Source organism: Manacus candei, unplaced genomic scaffold, assembly GCF_025592945.1.
Source record: "Manacus candei isolate 608988 ecotype Guabito, Panama unplaced genomic scaffold, ASM2559294v1 h1tg000048l, whole genome shotgun sequence".
NCBI lineage: Eukaryota > Metazoa > Chordata > Aves > Passeriformes > Pipridae > Manacus > Manacus candei.
In genome coordinates, this window is record NW_026138096.1 from 5,001,192 (window position 1) to 5,020,432 (window position 19,241).

General features: G+C 39.9%; 1 protein-coding gene across 1 annotated transcript in view; it reads right to left on the reverse strand.

Annotated features, from left to right (window-relative positions):
• Positions 1-19,241, reverse strand: part of ABLIM2 (actin binding LIM protein family member 2) — a 139,466-nt gene that overhangs the window by 79,138 nt on the left and 41,087 nt on the right. The window contains 1 exon segment of the mRNA XM_051798339.1: positions 7,861-8,044. Coding sequence (XP_051654299.1) covers positions 7,861-8,044 — 184 coding nt within the window.

Genomic DNA, 19,241 nt, shown 5'->3' on the forward strand with positions numbered 1-19,241 from the left:
ACTGATAATCTGCTCCAGATTAAACCCCCACAAAACCAGTAACCTGCTCCACTGATACAATCACACTACACTCACTGCCACACAACTACTCTGGCATCTTTCATTCTTATGCACAATTGCATGCCCTGGGCAGGATATTACCTTCAACAGTGTTTTGCCAAAGTCTGTATGGACACCAAGACTGGGACTCAGCTAATGACCCAACCAGGCTCTCATGAGATGTCTCAGTAAAACAGAAGGCTTCGCACCATTAATAATCCTGGGGATGGTGATGTACTGGGAGCTGTGAGCAATTCACTGCTCTAAAGAATGACCATGACTACTGAGCAGTCTTGTATATGGTATATTAAGAGCAGTAGTCAGAGGTGAGGTTAATATATCTTATTGACTCAGAGATATGCCTAAAAAAGATCCAGCTGAACTTCCAGCTGAACAGAGAAGCCCATCTTAAACAGATGCACCAAGTAGCAAGTAAACTAGAAGCAGGGACTGACCACTTAGAACTGGCATCTACATTAAGCAACTAGACAATCTAACAAGAAATAAGTTAAAACCAGAAGGGAAGAATATGATAACTGACCTCCTATGGCTCAAAGACAGAACCAGGTAGATGACACCTACAAACAGACCAAAGCTCACAGGCACCACAGCATGTCACAGAGTTTCCTCAGAGGGCAGGGCATGTGGGGGCTTTCCTAGCCCATAAACACATCATACTTGGTTTATTTTCTAAGAGTTTAGTAGCTAATCACAGTGCCCTTCCATTCCAATGGGACAGGGCAATAATTTCAATTCTTTATTGTTTTCCAAATCTGCAAGATACCTTGTGTGGGAAACCAAACATGTTCAACCTAGAAAACCCCAAAAAAATCTTCCTTGGAAAGGAAGGTACAGACAGACATATCCTTCCCTCACAAGTCTTCCAAACCCATAAATAAGTCTCAGAGTTTGCTTCACTGTCTTGTTCACTGGAAATCCAGAATTCATACCCAACACATTTGTCAGTATTTCTGTAACAGCTGACCTCTCCCTTTCACAAGCAGCTCTGCTTGAGAATTTCAACGCCAATAGGAGTGAAGGCACAACAGAAGGTGGTATCAGTCAATTAACAAGGTTTCAGTTTCTGAGCTCTTTAACTTGTGAGCAGGACTATATATAGAATTTTAGAGTAAGAACAGTGTATCTGCCTTCAAATGCAATGATATCTCACCACCAGTCACCCACTGAACATTGTTAGGTATTGCTGAAACCAGGACAGGGTTTTAATTAGCTACTTATCCTTTAATAAATATTCAGTGAGATTTTCACAGTTGGATAATCTATTTTTAAAATGAGAATTAAGAGTGTCTTTAAAGCAGCTCTCTGAAATGGCTTGTAGAATTTTAACACATCTATGATTCATTTCCCAATGAATTTTGTTTTAGCAATCTGCCTACAATATTAGTAAACCCAGAAAAAAAAAGGAGGTCATAAAAAAAAATTATATTGTAAAACATCAAATCATCATCAGCCTAATCCAGGGTTAACTGTGTGCTGACAGTCAGGTCCTTGTCTTGTCCTTTTTTGCACCATGCCTCAATCTATGCAGCTGTGGGCAAGTCATTTCAAGCTTTCTGGGACAAAAGAAAATATTAAGTTTTATTCAGAGCAGATAGATGGCCTTCTATTCTTTATACTGCCAGTCTGACTCTGTGGCTGAACAGTCAACTAAATTTGATATACAAAAATTAACAGAAGCATATACTGTCAGGGCTGTGGGGAGAACAAAGCTATTAATTTCAGTAGCTGACTGCAGTTACACTAGGTCAGGTGTAATGTCAGACTGCAACCTAAGGACCTAAGGATCAAATTCTGCTCTAACTTGTACCTGGTACAATCACATCCCTCAAGGTTGCTCCATAGGGACAAATTCGACCCAGGGGGTTAAAACTGATAATACAAAGTAGATATTATGTGCTATCTACTGTCTACATGAATTTTACCCAGGGTAAATGCTAAGTCCTCAAACCAGGGAAGAACAACCCCATACACCAGTACACCACAGGGGTTAATCAGCTGAAAAGCATAAAAAGATGTAGTGGTCCTGGTGGACACCATGTTGGATATGAGCCTGCTGAGTGTCCCTGCAGCAAAGGCCAACCAAATCCTGGGATGCATTAGTGTAGTCAGCAGGTCCAGGCATGAGATCTTCCCTTCTGTTCCTTATTTAAGAGACTGCAGTGGTACCATCTTGGGCTCCTCAGGACAAGATTTACTGGGGAGAGATGAGGGAAGGTGTCCAGGTCCAGAGCTGCAGCACGGGATACATGGACAAGGGCTTCAGGAGATGTACCTGTGTAGCCTTAAAATGCTCAGGGGAGATCTTATTGCTGTCTAAAACTACCTGATGATGTGCATATGGAATTGGAGCCATGCTCTTCTCAAAGGCACAGAGTGAAAAGACAAGAGGCAGCACACATAAGCTGGAACATGGGAGATGACAACTCAATATAAGGAAAAAAAAATTGAGCTTGTTCAATGCTGGAACACACTGTTCAGAGGCTGTTGGATCTCCATCATCAGAAACATATTAAATGAATGCCATCAGCAGCCTGCTCAAACTGGACTTGCTTTAAGCCAGGGGCTGGACCACAGGAGCCTCACAGATCCCTCCCATCTGACGTTACTCTAGGGCTATAGGTACGCTCCATACAGAATCATGGAATCCTGGAATCATTAAGGTTGGAAAAGACCTCCAAGATCATCAAGTCCCATCTTTGACGGAATACCACCATGCCCACTAAACAACGTCATGTAGTGTCATGTTTACTTGGTTTTTGGATGCTTCCAGGGATGGTGACTCCACCACTTCCCTGTGCAGCCAGTTCCAATGCTTAACCACCCCTTTCAGTGAAAAAACTTTTCCTAATATCCAACCTAAACCTCCCTTGGTACAACTTAAAGACAATTCCTCTTGTCCTATCTCTAGTTACCTGGGAGTAAAGGCCGACTCCCACCTCACTACAATGTCCTTGAAGGTAGTTGTGGAGCAATAAGGTGTCCCCTGAGCCATCTTTTGTCCCGACTAAATAACTCCAGTACCCTCAGCCACTCCTCATAGGACTTATATCCCAGACTCTTCCCCTGAAGAGCAACAGACCCTAAACCTGAAGAGCTGCACAACACCACTCCTTTGTTCACAAAGAACCATATATTAATAAATATATTTGGGTTAGAATCAAAATGCCAAGAACACTCAGCCTGATTTCAAAATCTTGGTCTCAACATCCAGATGAAGAAGATCACTTCATGAGATGCCTTAAGAAGCACCTGGTACTGCTTAAGTGGGAAACAAACCCTTTCCAAATTCAGCATCCCTACAAAAAGCGAACAATTAAAAAGCTTTAGCATATTCAAAAAGTCTGACATCATCACCATGTTTAAGAATGAACTGAATTTGAACTTCTAATTTTCAGTATTATGCTAGTTTCCTAAGGCATACCTACACAAAAGATCTCAGCTTCTTTCTAGAAATAGCAGTGTTATATGCAGGACTACAAAATCCTTTGTTGAAAAAAAAAAACAAAACTGCCTGGCAACAGTGAATTACCTTCTTGAAGATAGTAAAAATATAAATTTGTTGAGAGCAGTTTTAGACCTGAGTTTGGCACAAAACCCCTTGAAGACTATATATAGCTGCCTCTTGCCACTCCATACACTGTTAACCTCTACATGGCACATTTTCAGCTTCTGTCAATCTGCTGTTTCAAGAGAAAACTTTCTAAACTCAGAAAAACACATAACTTAGATATCCAAATTTTATAAAGCAAACACTAACCTGTCTTCTTATTGACCTGGGATATATGTGCTCATCTATTCACCAGAGAGAAAAGTTGTCCTTCTCTCTTTACCATTTACATGTCACAATTTTTTTCAACTTTTAGCTATAAGAATATTGAAATTTAGCAGATAACTATTATATACACTCCTCCAGCTGGGTGCATACCCTCCTCCCCAACTTTACTAAATATATTAACCCATAAAACCAAACTCCAGCTCATCAGTAACATTGAAATCAGAGCCTATGTGATTTCAACATTATACAACATTATACAAACCATACATATGCTTAATGAATCTAACTTATTAACACACTAAGACGTCTCCTGAAAATTCTGTTTTTAGAAGTATTATCACCAATATGACAACACATTTCTTTTTGGAAAACTCAGTGCCCTGCCCCTTCCCATCCTGCATAAGAGCCACACTGTCCTGTCTCTGACTGCCGTATAAGAAGTATGTGCAGAATTTTAATAAACCTCAGCTTCTATTGCTACAGCCATCTTCAGTTTTCTCCCTCTTTCTGTTTCACTTTTACAAACACGTGAAGCTTTTGGAGGCAATGTCTTTGGCAACCCTCTGGAGGACACAGCTCCTTCCAATTAATGAAGCTGCAAGAGTAAGATTGCTCACCCACTTCCTGGGAATTCACCGTAAGTATTTAATCTGCAACAGTTTTCAGGCTATGTTGTTATTCTTCCACTCATTCCTAGTTTTAGGCATTATCATCAAAAACCACAACAGTTTCACTAGACTATGAACAGCACTGGAAGAAGAAGGGATTTATGCCAGCAGAGCAAACATGCAATTAAAACCTGAATTTTTTTAAGAGCCACCTGGTCAAAACAAGATAGAGAGAAACAATCAAATAGAATGGCACATTAAACTGTACTTTTAATAGTTTTTCTCTGAATACCAATTCATTTTTTTTCAGATTTTGACTTGTGGAAGTCCTGGGCAATAGCATCTGACTCCCAAAGGATGCCCAGGGATGAGCTGGGTTTCTGACACACCAGCTTTTTCACAGAGTAGGGCAACAGTTTATGAATGCACTGCAGAGGGTACCAGGGAATAAAGCTCTGGGCCACGTGGCATGCAACAGTAGTATCAGGAGCTCCAGGAGACAAGTGGGTTTGGATTATGGACTTTTTCCCACTGCTCCAGCTAGCTAGATTTTCTCACTGCTGCTACCATCTGAAGTAATATACACTTCCCACTTGTTTCTATTCAAATCTTGTCTTCTCTGAAATAAGAAAAAAAGGAGTTGCTACAGTCACTGGTTTACTATTCAATGTAAAAACAGCTTAAAAGTGTTACTTCAGCAGCTACAGAAATATATGGGTTGTAGAAGTGCTCATTTAAGGCGTTTAACAATCCTGCAACATTCTGGAGACACGTGTCATGAGTGTAAAGTGCCTTCTGCTGCCAGTGTTTTCATGCTGAAGATGGTAAGAGCCTGGCTTGGTTTCCATGAGAGCAGGATCAGCCCCACTGGCAGGCAGTCACCACCTCTCAAGTCCACATCATTCTGGAAGTCAGGTTTCTAACACAGCACCCACATTAAAGTACAGCTATAAAAGACAATGCCAGATGCATCATAGGCCAACTGCTTCAGACAGTGTGCTTTGGCCCAGTACTTAAGGCTTCTGCCCATCTATAAGAAAGGAGGACACACATGGTTCTCCTGACTCTTCCCACCCAAGGAAATGCCACGGTAGAGGGCTTTACAATCCTGTATGCAAAATCAAATGACTCTAATTTTCTTTCCTTTTAATATCACTGTTTTTTTAAACAAACAAACAAGTTCTTTTTTTTGCTTAAATCACATGTATTTATAGTCTGCTCACCTTATTTTTACTGAGGACGTCACTCAATAAAATAAATGCTGATGATATTTAGATAGGACATTCTTTACCATAAAAAACATAAGTTATGTGTGGCTTGCAATGACCCAGGTAATCCAAGCAGTGCTGATTTAAAGCCTATAAACAGATGACAGGATTCTTCTGTTGCTCTGCACCACAAATCAGTGTTACAACCCCCCTGGGAGACACTAATTGAATCCTGCTAGTCAGCAGGGCATTAGCTGGCTCTGATGAAGACAATATGAATTTGTGTGTCCTGCTAAGGAAAGCAACAGAAGGAAATCTGGGTCTCTCTACTGAAGTTTTCAATAGCAATAATTAGAAACAGTGAAATAGCATTTAATACAACTATTTAGTTATACAGAACATTAGGCTACAATATTACTGTATCAGGAACTTCATTTTTAAAAGTTTCACCACACATGATATTTGTAGCATGAATTTCACAGTACTGCAATTCAGCTCACTTGAATTCTTAGATACTTAAAAATAAATAGTTTAGTAATCAAGAAAATTATTCCAAATTTCCAGGGAGATGAGACAAATTGTACCACCAAGCTCCAAACCATCAGCTGAAGGACTGATAAATACAGCAGGAGTTAGTGTATCCAACAGCCTGACTGAAAGCAGTTAGGTATCAAGCTGCTAAGTACAGTAACACACAGGTAAATAATTTATGCCTGAACGCTAAGCCCTAAGGGTGTGGCTGAGGATACAAGTGCATTTAACAGGAAAAACAGAATCAACCAGTTTTTTGATTTCTCTTAAACGAAGAAGTACCTTGCTTTACAGAAGGTACTTGCACTAAGAATAAAGGTACCAAGAATTAGCTGTGCTCATGTGTAGAAGGGCTGTAACACTGCCAGGCTGCAGGCCAAGAGCACTTGCAGTCAGATCTCACTTATGAGATCCATTTGAAATAATTTTTCCTCCTGTTAAAAAAAGAAAAATAAAAAAAAAATTTAGCCTTTTCTGTTACCTTTGCTTTTCATGTTTGTTTAAAGTATCCAAAAAGAAAAGATGTCCTATTAGAGACAGCAAAACTTGGCCAAAATTTAATATAATAAAGCCTTGTCAATCTCACGAGTCTTCCCCTTAGCATGGCTATTTAATTATTCCTGCAATTGCTTTATTAAATCGAGATCCTGCCATGAGCCACAGCTGTTGTGGAATTTGAAGTCCTGCTTCTACGTCAGCACAGGAGGACACCTGAGCTCGGTAGCCCCACAGGCCAGGCAGGTTTGGGTGGCAGACGGCCACAGCGACACAGACACACTGGTTTTGGACTGCACAGTCACCTGCATGAGCCACCAGGACATAGACATGGTGCATCAGTGCCTCGTTGTGCTTTCCCTTTCAAAGTGGGGTTACTTTTCTTGTACCGATAAAGGCCAGAAAAATTACTGCAGCATTTTCATTTGCTATAAAATCCTGTAACATTACATTTCCTGAAGGTTTAGTGGACTTCAGGCTTCTTGCCCAAGTCTTCAATAGATTTGTTTGTGCTATTTCCATACAAGAGGATTATGATGCAGGTCAAATGGAAAACATCAGTTGCTTGTAGTGCCGAGTCTGTGACCTGCGTGGGAAATGATCCCCCTGAATTACACTGGGGTTTAGTGGGGAAAAAGCTCAGATGCTGTGTCACTTGTCACGCTCATGGCTCATGGAGATCCTTGGTGAAATCCAACACGTGTTCCTGAGCCCAGGACCTTTCTGTCCTATTTTAAATGGCTCTTGAAGTTTCTGGGAAGAAGCACTGTGAAACTTCACTTTAAATCTATTAATACGGTGTCCAGCTGGCTCACTGAAAAGAGCCACTGGCACTGGAATCCTTTGTAAGTTCAGTCAACAACTGACGAAACAGCAGACACCAGAAAAATAAGGCAACATTTGGGACAAAAGGTCTGACGGTAAAGGCAGTGGCAGTTTTTAAAGTACTTTGAAAACCTCAGGCATAAGATACCACAAACCAGAAAAAAACATTTGGAAAAAAGGGAGGTACTCAAAGTTTGCAGATTTTTTTTTTTTTTTAGTTTTGCAATTTTTTAAGGAGTGGATAACAGAAAGCAGAACTTTTTTTTTCCCAATCTACAGGCTATAGGTTTGAATGCCTGGCATCCCTCTTTTAAAATCTAGCTTTTAAATGAAACAGAACTTCATGTAGAAAACATACCTGCAGACAGCACACACAAAACAGTCCGGGTGATAGGTTTTGCCCAGTGCTGAGACCACTTCTCCCTCAATGAATTGATCACAACTGAAGCACCGTGTGCCATAGAGTCTCTGGTAGTCCAAAGTACAGATGTAGTCTCCCTGTCTCACAAAAAATCCTCCTTGAGCCAGGTCACATCCACAAGCTGCAGAAAGAGAAAATGCAGACTCAGCAGGCTGAAAAAGCAAAGCTCATGATCTAAGACAATTCTGATTTTTCACCTATGGTTCCTAGTGGAATATTTAAGCTCTTCATCAAACAGGTTTATGATCACAGAACAGCTATTCATCTGAAAATCACTACTTTTACAGTAAATTGCATCAGTCATGTATTTTGTACATTAATAGTCTGGATTTATTTCATGTAAAAATATTAATTTCAGTGCAGTGGCTGCAAGTACAAAGTTAAGGTCCGTAGGAGATGAGTTCAGGGTTAGCATATACAACACCCAACATATTTAAGAGGTGAAAGGAAATGCATAAAGGATATAAACCTTCAAAATCTAAAGCTCCACTGTTACAAAGAAACTTCTCTGACAGATTACAGGTGTCTGATATTCCTCCTGGACACAAGAGTGGTTAAAATACTGCTCTCTCTAAACAGGTGATCTGATGCACATGGCAACTGCTGTAATCTTCCACAAGGTTACGAGATCCTTTTTTTTAAACAGATCTTACGTTCACCTGATAAATATCACTCACCAAGCATGAACTGGAGGCACCTCCAGAACCATCTGCTCCTGGTAAAAGTAGAGTTTTAATCCTACCTTTCAATTTCTATTTTTTAAGCTAAATCTGTAGGAAAGGGTTAATGTTGATCAACCAAAGACTTGTAAGACTATTCAGGGGCTTTCTCTGTTGCAACAAGGATGGAGCTAGGCTGGTATTTTAAGAACATTTTAAGATGGGAGAGATACAATGGTCTGGTGAAGTCATATAGAAGTACACAGAGATGTAGAAGATGATCCTCATCCATATGGACCAGAATCCTTAAAAACAGACTTGATTTGATTTATATAAGGAGAATTGGACTTCAAAATGGTGATTCTGCTGCTGTGCTGACTACTACTTTACTCCAAGTCACAGCATCATACTTGTTACTATATACTTCTGCTCCTGGGGGTGTTCATTTAGGAATGTGTTTCCATCAGCAAATGATGCTTCCAGTCAAACAACGCTGAACAGAACTGTGGCACTGTCACTACTCACATACAGTACAGAAGAAGAGTGGGAACATTGCTTACCAAATTTGGGCTGCATGTACAAAACACTGCAATGTTGCTCAATGCCTTCGTCCCAAAATAGCAGAAGTATCCACACTTCTAAAGTTGAACATTGAGATTTCTGCTTAGGTACCTGGGAGTCCACAGGCACTTTGGTTTTTAAATGTCAGCTCCCACTAAAGCCTGTTTGCAATGACAGAATCAGTCATCTTGCACCTAAACTACGAGAAATTAGTCCAGCAGGAATGCTCAAGGCACAAAATAACACACAGAACACAGAAACCCCAAGAAAGCACAGGATCCTGAACATTCATTCAAAAACACATACAATCACCCACCCCTTTTTTATCATATTTCTTAACCATAGCACAGCAGGGCTGGGCTCAAGGCCCTCTTTAAACCCTGAGTGGGCATTTAAGTTCTCATCATTCTCCCTGTAGATGGTCTCAATCACTAGGTGACAGAAAACAACAATCATGCTGAAACTGTATTAGTGCATGGTCAAGAATTGAAGAACTATGGCTTAATTAATCTTTCTTCTAAGTCAAAACAATTCCAATTATATTGCACATACCATGGACAACAACTAGGGATTAGATGATTTATCTTGCATTTCATTGTTCATGTACTTTATCTCACAGGCTTTACATATTTGCTTTAACATTTTTATTTCTCACCCTTGTCCTAATTTTTGCTAAGGATGTGCTTTTTAAACAGACTTTCAAAAAACCCAGCATGACTTGCTGAATATCATGAGTTTCTTTCAGCCTATATATTTCACCTAGGTATATACTGGTGTGACAGAAGCACAGATCAACTATGGATTTAAGATGATGCTGAACAGCATGCTGAACTGATACTAATGATGCCCTAGAGTAGTTTCAAACTATATCAGACAGTGTTTAAACTTGCAGAGTGGATCATAAGAGAAAAAAGGTAAAGGACATAATTGGTTTCCTGAAGTGAGAAAGGAGGGGTTATGTCCCTATATATGTTTCTTTATGCCCGTAGTGGCACATCTTACTGTAGTGCACCTGGACAAAGGCACCAAGAACTGCTGTGAGCAACAAGGTAGGCAATGATCAACACATTTTGGTCTGCATCACCCCAGAGGGACTTGGACCTAGGTTTCCATAACACAAAAAAGATGAGTTGATAGCCTACCAACAAATTATCTGCCACTTCTCTGTTGTACACTTTTGCCACTGTTCACCAGCTAAAATGAGCTGTAAGCACAAGCAAATCTATATGTTTTTAATGCTGATGTGGGCCCTAAATGGAAGGCAGGCAGGCTCTGTCTCACGGCTGCTAACAAGGCCCTGGTGCAGTGTTTGGGGCAGGTGGGATTGGCAACAGTTCTGCCACTGGCATTTGGTGACACTTTGTCTCACCCTGAAGATATCTGCTTTTTTCTGTGCTGTCACCAAGGTTACAACTACTCCAAAGTTGTGTATTGCTCCAAAGCAGTTTGCACTAATCCTGCCTTCTCAAGAAACCGTGCAGTGAAACTGCTTACCCAAAGAGAGACAGAAAAACAAGTCATTGGGACTTCAAAATAAAAGCAGATTTTGGCATCATCTCATCAGGCCTCTGTCTGCATCACCATCCCTTCAGCCTCCCTATATGCGAAGAGCGGCTGAAGTCACTATGGAAGAACACAAATTCCTCCATATCCATTTGAACAGCAGAATCTTAGAATCCTAGGATGGATTTGCTTGGAAGGGACCTTAAAGATCATCTAGTTCCAAACCCTCTGCCATGGGGAGGGACAACTTCACTATACCAGAAGGTTTTAGCTGAAGCAACCTTATGTGTGCCATATTAAAGAAAAATAATATTCTTTTAAAATGAAAACAGGCTTTTCATGCAAAAACATAAGGTACATTGTAAAATATTTCTTCAAGGAAAAAAAGCGGGGACGCAAAGACATGAAACAGGCATAGCCATCACAAAAGTTTTTATTTGCACCAGTGATACCAATTTTGATACAAGTTTTCAGTGTTTTAACATTCCAAAAGGTTTCAAAAATAACTGGTATCTAACCTTGATGCCACCTTTGACCCTCCTAATCTTAGCTCTTGTAAGTGGACTTTCCTCCAAACTGATTAACCATAAGCAAAACTTCTAAAAAAGAAAGTCCATTAATGCAGTTTTTGGCTCAGAAAACTGAGCATGGTGGGCTTTGGCCATTTCTTTCCATCTTGTTTTGGCACATAAAGACCAAGTATGTGACAGTTTGCGAGATGTAACCCTCTGCAAAGTCTTCATATTTATTCATGAGTGAAGGAAAATCTAGCTCCTAAGTGAAACTGGAACACGGGAGGGAGCCTTCATGGTTATACTTTCCCTCTTACTCACAGACTCTTCAGGATGGGGGGAAGTCACAGCTCTTTCACAAGCCAAACACTCCTCCCCTGCTCTTCACACATTATTCCACCACCAGCCATAGCTCTAGTCACAAACCCTGGTGTGCTTCTGCACTTTTTGAACCATCTGATACAATTTACCTTGACACCCAGCTCACCAGAGAAGAACACAGGGCTTCTAGCTAAATACTGGCTTCAATATTAAAAAAGTCATGGTTCAAGGCTGAGAAGAGTATTTCTGAAAAGAGACCCACTAGCCATCCCTCAGGTGAGATGCTGTGCCCTTCACCTACTACTTAAAGTGGACAGAGATGCAGCCCATCTGAGACAATCCTGCACACCTGCAGAGACAAGGAACCAGGGAAAGGAAAGCTGGAGGAAGTCTAGGGAGAATGTTTAAAGGCACCTACCAGATCTTACTCTCCTAGGATAGGAAATCAGTGTTATGTCACAGATCCACTCCTACCCAGCACTTGTCATCCAAAATGAGTATCTGGGGGTAGGGTTATTTATAACCTGGAAACAGTTTTCAACAATTTCTGGTGTTAATCTTGGTGAAACAAGAAAAGCATTTCAAACATAGCACTTATGTTAATGAAGAGACTAACAGAGTAACTCAGCTGCTTGTCTTGGTATTGCCCTGCTTTAGCATTCCAAAATGTTTCAATGCCTTATCCGGAACAGTTACAAGCGTTAGGAGTAGTTTTTAAGGAGTGAATAAATAAGTGTTTGTCTCTTCTTATGGTATTCAGCATCAAGACAACACTTGGATGTGCTATGGGACTTGAGGTGGACAGCATCCACAGCATTTTTGAGGAGGGAATCTGAGCATGACTTCCCCGACGACTAGATAATTCCACTCTTTGAGATGGCTTGCAGTTACCTGATACCAAAATACTTCATATATAGATCTGAGGTGTTCCTCTACTGGTTTAGAAACAGACTGCTTTTATCCCCAGCAGAGGGATAGACATGTTACAGACACGTTACTGTCTGTAATAGCACCTGAAGCATCGTCATTTACACAGTGTGATTTCACAGTCAATCTAACTCCATAAGTCTAAGTCCATTACCGGTGGATGAAAAGTTGGACATGAGACAGCAATGTGCATTTGCAGCCTGGAAAGCCAATTGTATCATGGGTTATGTCAAAAGCAGTGTGGCCAGCAGGTCAAGGGAGATGATTCTGCCCCTCTACTGCACTCTTGTGAGCCCCCACCTGGAGGGCTGTGTCCAGCTCTGGGGCCCCCAAATACAAAGGACACAGACCTGTTGGAGCAGGTCTAGAGGAGGATCACAAAGATGCTCAGAGGGCTGGAGCACCTCTCCTATTAAAACAGGTTGAGTTGGGGTTATTTAGCCTGGAGAAGGGGGGGCTCTGGGGAGACCTTGCAGCAGTCTTCCGGTGCACAAAAGGGGGCCTACAGGAAAGACAGGGACAAACTATTTTTAGAAGGGCCTGTTAAAATAGGACAAGGGGTAATGGTTTTAAACTAAAAGAGGTGCAATTTAGACAGGATATATGGAATAAAATTTTTACAATGAGGGTGGTGAAACACTGAAACAGGCTGTCCAGAGAGGAGGCAGCTGCCCCATCTCTGGAAACATTTAAGGTTGAGTTTAACAGATCCCCAAGCAACTTCATCTAGTTGAAGATGTTTCTGCTTATTGCAGGGGGGTTGGACTAGATGACCTTTAAATGTTTCTTCAAACCCAAACTATTCTATGATTCTGTGAAAATAAATAGCAGCAAATCAATTAATCAATGCATTTTAGACATGCTGCTATTCCACTACTGTCTGCCATCAGTAGCAGCATGTACTGTACAAACTGCACTGTACAAATATAAAATGCATCTCTGTGCTAGCAAATGAGCCTGCTGAAAGCACATTAATCTTTTGGCTGCGTGCAGGGCCTAAAAATCAGCTGTGTCCTGAGATGCTCAGAGGATGCAACACTCACTGTGCTGCTGAACACTGCAACAGGCTGTAGCAGCAGTGTGCACTGGTGGTCTTGTCATCCAAACAGTACTGTTCCCTCTTCAGCCTGCCAGACAATCAAGCAAGTTGCTTATTTGTATCTGCATGTATGGAGCCTATACTTTTCCCTCCCATTTGCTGCCTAATGTAAGCAACCAGGTGTGAATCTAACCAACAGAGGAAAGAGAGGCAAAGACCCTAAAAATAAAAAAAAAAAGGGAACAAAGACCCATTCATAAAATTGTTAAAAAGAAAACAAGAAAATGACCTCTAGTTGCTCAGAGCTAAATAAAAGTTTTCTTCGTCAGCACTGTGGCTTTATCTTCATTTCTGTTATTTTCCTCCTTCCATGAGATGGGTGCCAGTGGCTGACTAAGATCCCAAGAATGACATGTAGTACACTGCCGATATTATTATCTTTTGGCAGCTAAATTTTATATCTTCATACACCGTAGATGAAGTTTGGGAGCCCATTCTCCAAAAGCCCATAATTATATGTGGTACATTCCTCCTGGCCACTATGCCTGTCAGAAGAAATAGCAACCACCTGGCAAACTTCCACTGCTACAGCTTTGACTTAAGTTTAAACTGACCTGCAATTAACCTGAAGCAGTCTAAGCTTGTTTCTAGAAGATGACTGGGACTATGATACTCCTGTTGCATGGTCTGGTGTGGTAAGTCCAGATAAGCTTTTCACAAAGCTTTTGGGGAAGTCTTTCCCAGCTCGAGTTTGCTGGCCATGCAAAATCTGCATGGGAATATCATCCCAATCACCCTCTTAGTCAATTCACACCTTCTGTCTATAGGTGAGACAGAAATAAGATGGAAGGAAATTTGCAATGGTATATAAACCATATAATCCAATCACTTTTCCTACGCAGGAGTGACCATATCTAAAGTCTTTCCAAACAGATGTCTGTGAAGTCAAGAATACTCAAGCCTGTCAGTCACTGGCAGTGTATTAGCAATAATATCTGAAATACCAGCTATAATCTCAAGGACTTGAATGCCACCTCATTTTGTTACTATCCAGGGCAAACAAAAGCATCAAGCAGCCCCACAAAAGTCTTGGACAGACCTGCTGGCCCCTTTCCCAGCTCCCAACTAGGAAATGCAGGAAGGCAGACAGTTCTGACTGAGGAGAATGATCAACTTTCTGGAGCAGAAAAGATACAGAGAATTGTGAGGATACAGTATATCCACCCTGCAACACTTCACCACAAATATGTAGCACTGATAAAGCTACGAAGGATACAGTGCACAGTGCATCTACACAAGCTCCCAGGCTACAATGGCCATGATGCCCATAAATTAATTTTTAGAGTACACACTTCTGTGCAAGAAAACCCTTAGAGATTCAGAATGCTCTTATGAGATTGACAGAACATTAGAGACTCAGGTGTCCTAATTAAAATGAAGGAGAGTTTGGGGAGTTTCCTGTGCACTTTGTAACTTTACTCCCGTCATAAGTGGGAAACACACACTGAGAAATTTTTGCATTAGAAAGTGTATTTCCATTTTCCATTTTCCTTTTGGAAAGCAGAGTTTCCCAATAGCTTAAAGAGAGTGTTACTGGGCAAGATCGTCACAGCATTATGTATGTGGTTGTTTAAAGCTATGAAAATAATCCTCAGGAAAACTGGAAAAATTGTCTCTTTTATACTGATTTCTTGTTTTAAGGACTCAATCTGGTTATTTAAAATTTATAAGCATGTTAAATAGATTTAAGAAACAGAGTAATGTGCTTTTATACATTTTCAACTTAATAGTGCCTCAAGTGTTTATGATAAAATACTGCTGTCACTTGCCAGACTAATTAAAACAGGGGTTTTTTAAAACAAAAAAACCCCTAACAATAACAAAAAAAAACCCACAAAAAAAACCCAAACAAAAACAAAACAAAACAAAAAACCACAGCAAAAAAAAAAAAAAATCACAACCAAAAAGCCTCAACATGTAAAGCAACAACACTAAATATTTTCTGATTTTTTTTAACAGTTCTTTGGGCGCCAGTTACAGGTTTGCAAATTAAGTGCCTGCTCTGACTATGCACAGATATGGCAGATGGTCTTGTGTTAATGAGTTGCAGAAAGTAGGAGGTGGAATAACACCATTGTGGCAGTGATGAATTTTATCCAATAACTCTCTCTGGGTCTCCACACAGGCACCGCATCGCCTTAGTGCACTGAAATTCCCAGTAGCTGCTCCAGTGTATCTCTGCTGTGTCCTCATGTGAAAAAGCATGACCTAGACAGGGAGTCCTCCTGCATAAAGGTATCCTTGCACTGACATTTTTTTGTGGAGGAGAAAAGTCTTACTCCAAGAGAACTTGAGTAATTAAAAAAAAAAATTACAAGTTTTTCTAATAATAATAATAATTCTGTGACATTATCTAATGTGGGCTGAAATTACATATGTTCAAAACTTCTTTATATGAATAGTGTCTTTACTGCCTGCAAAGCTTATGTTGCCATCCAAAACTCTGTCAGGCCTAATTTTTAAATGTATTCAGTTTTGTGCTGGTTCTACTTTGATTTCAATCAGGATGAGTTTTACTACTCTCCATTTATTTGGTGCTTTCGTTTAAATCTACCTCAGCATTCCCAGCACAGTTAAGCACCTCTCCCAGGTACCTCTCTCTTCCTAATAAGGAACCAGCCCCCTGCAATGCAAACACCTTCTGCACACGGCTGTTTGTGCAGTTTGAATTGTCCCTCAGAAATTTCAGCAATTCCTGCTTTGAAAATCCTCCTCATGTTTTTAATGAGCACTTAGATTTCTAGTATAACTTCTCAATCTATGGACTAGAAGGATGCAGATAAAGAGAAAGTCGAGACAATGAAGAGACTAATGAAGAATACAAATAGTAAGAAAATAAAGCAGGGGTATTATGTAACATCCCGTGTATAAAGACAAGAGTAAACACATATAGGTTACATCGAAACCCCAAAAACTTGGTGTATTTAAATGAAATAAATCAAGTTAGAAAACAAAAATAACAGAATTTTGGCTTCCTGGGATGGATAGTTAGATACCCTTTATTGAAATTTTATTAAGATATTCCTTTACCAATAATCATAACTGTGATTCCTCCTCTGTCCTTTTCACCATGCTTTACTAATATAATATATTCCTTAAATTCATGAAAGATACTCTTAAAAAAAGATTCATCAGAATCTGGATGAAATATATGCCATGAAATAAAGCTTTTAGTAAAGTGCTGATGTGATTAGTATATGATCAGGACATGAAGGGCTGCAGAATATTCTTAAAGAATGCAAAGAAAGGTTGCAATAAGAACATGATTACAACAAAAGAAAAATTAACCATTACTTTGTTATTGTGGGAGTTTACTAACTGACCAAAAATTTTTCATGCTTTCATACTGAGTTGCTTTTAGACAGCAAAAGTCTTTTTAAAGTTCAGGTTTTAAAATCTCAAAACTACAACACTGAACCATTTGTTGCCACAATTAATTACTTTTTCACCGGCAAAAGTGACCATTATTATCACCATCAACATCATCATAATTGCAGTGAAATAAAAATAATAAGCTAATGTGACTGGTAAAACCTACCACACTCTCCAACCTTGACTTGGGGAACATTGCATCAGGAGCACTGATTTTCCCATTATACTGAGTTAATGTGATCTGGGATTGCAAACTCCTGAATGACTCGGGAATCACTGGAAACGTTGCTGAGAGTGCCTGATGAATAAGAGCCATTGCACTAATCCCCAGTGCCCAAGATACCAGAAATGCCATTAACTGCTACCTCCCGGACAAAATCTGGGACTCGGAAATCTTACTAGTGAGCTTCCCGCAAATGACTCCGTTCCGAAATGTGAAACCCCGTAGCTATGTTCAAATGTGAGTCCCTCAGATTACTTAGTGTAGCTTTGAACATATTTATATCCTAGCAGATGCATCTGATCTAACAAGTAAAACACTCCTATTACCAAGTTACTTGATGTTCTTAATATTTTCACCAAATATTCTGTCTTAGCCCTTCCCTTTAACATGGCTGCCTATGTGAAATGCATTCCTGACCTGACAGACACCCTCAGAATGAAACAGACAACACAATTTTTTAATTTGATAGTATGAGTCATCAATATTTTATCACCTTTAGTAATTTTCCTTGATGCCTTCATTACAGTGCTAACAAATAACAAAAGAATTAACAAACATGGGAACAAAAGCCCTTGAAGTCTAATTAATCTTTGTCTTATTATATCAAAGGCATCTGCTTCTATTACAACAGCCCTTTTATAAAACCTGATTAAAATGGGAGGTATTTTAAAGTAAAGACTAAGTAAAAATTTTAAGTGAGGCTAGATGGCACATTCCCAACAGCCTTTTATTAGCAGATTAGATGTGCACCTAAACAAGAAATAATATATACAAATAGATATCGGTATAAACCATACTTATAATGCCTATTTACCTCCCTAAGCCCTCTTAAACTTTGATACTGAGCAAAACTAGCATATCTTCCCAGTATTGCTATTCAATTTTTTAATCTGGATGTGTCTCTTAATATTGAATGATAAGAAAAAAGAGTTCTTCACCTCTTTTAGGTGAAAAGTTTTTAAAACTTTTCTTAGAACTTTTTAGAATCATCATCATCTGGGGAATGTAAGAAGAACTGGATGGGAATGAAAGAAGAATCAAATGGGAATTAGTGACTTTATACTAACCTCCCTTGGTTATACAATTAAATTTCAAAACAATTTCAATCTGCGTACTTGCTGTTAGCATTCTGAAATTCACAGTCCCCCTAAGAAAGGTTGCCCAGAGAAGCTGTGGATGCCTCATCCCTGTCAGTGTTCAAGACCAGGCTGGATGGGGCTTTGAGCAACCTGGTCTAGTGGAAAGTGTCCCAGCCCATGGCAGGGGGACTGGAACTAGGTAACCTTTAAGGTCCTTTCCAACCAAAATCATTCTATGACTCTATGAATAATCAGACAGCAGAATGGCAATATTCAAAACTATCTTTCTACTCCCCCCAAAAGGAAACAATTAAATGTATATGACCCCCTGAAATCTAATAAGTTATTCAACACTGTCACAGAAACAGTTTCACATTTCACACATATTTAAAAAGGTGTGACTTCTTCCAGTGTAGTATCATCTGTACTGATGAGGTCATTCAAACAAACCTTACCTACCTCTAGACACCTCTCAAGACATGGTCATTTGTCATTTTTATTCATGGGCTCTTTGTCAGTTTGTATTCTCCATCATTGTACAACTGTAAATTCTGTGACAGGGAACATAATTTTCTGCAGTTTTACAAATATCTAATGTTTTCTGATGCAGGCTATGAGATGATTTAATACAGAGGCAGTCAACCAAGCAGGCAGGCAGCTTAGCAGGGCAATGCAGCAGGCCACACATGGGATTATCTGTCCTGGGGCTGTCCTGCAGCTGCACTGGATGCTGGGCACGCAGCCTCTTTCCAGATGCTATCTTTGGTGGACAAGGTGAGACAAGGCAAGTTGCATTGCTGAGGAGCATCAGAATAAAGGCAATGAAGGGAGGAATCAATTGTAAGATAAAAATATTCCCAGAATCATCACCCTGCCCATGCACAGCAGGGATCATGGCACAAACCTCTCCTCCAAGGCGAAAAGCATATAAGTGGTTAACTTATCAGAACTGAATACCATTTTGTTGTTAAATCCTAACACATGAACTATAGTTTTTCATCATGAAAAACCCAAATCACATTTGCCTAACCTGATTTTTTTTCTTTTTATGTTAGCTAGTGA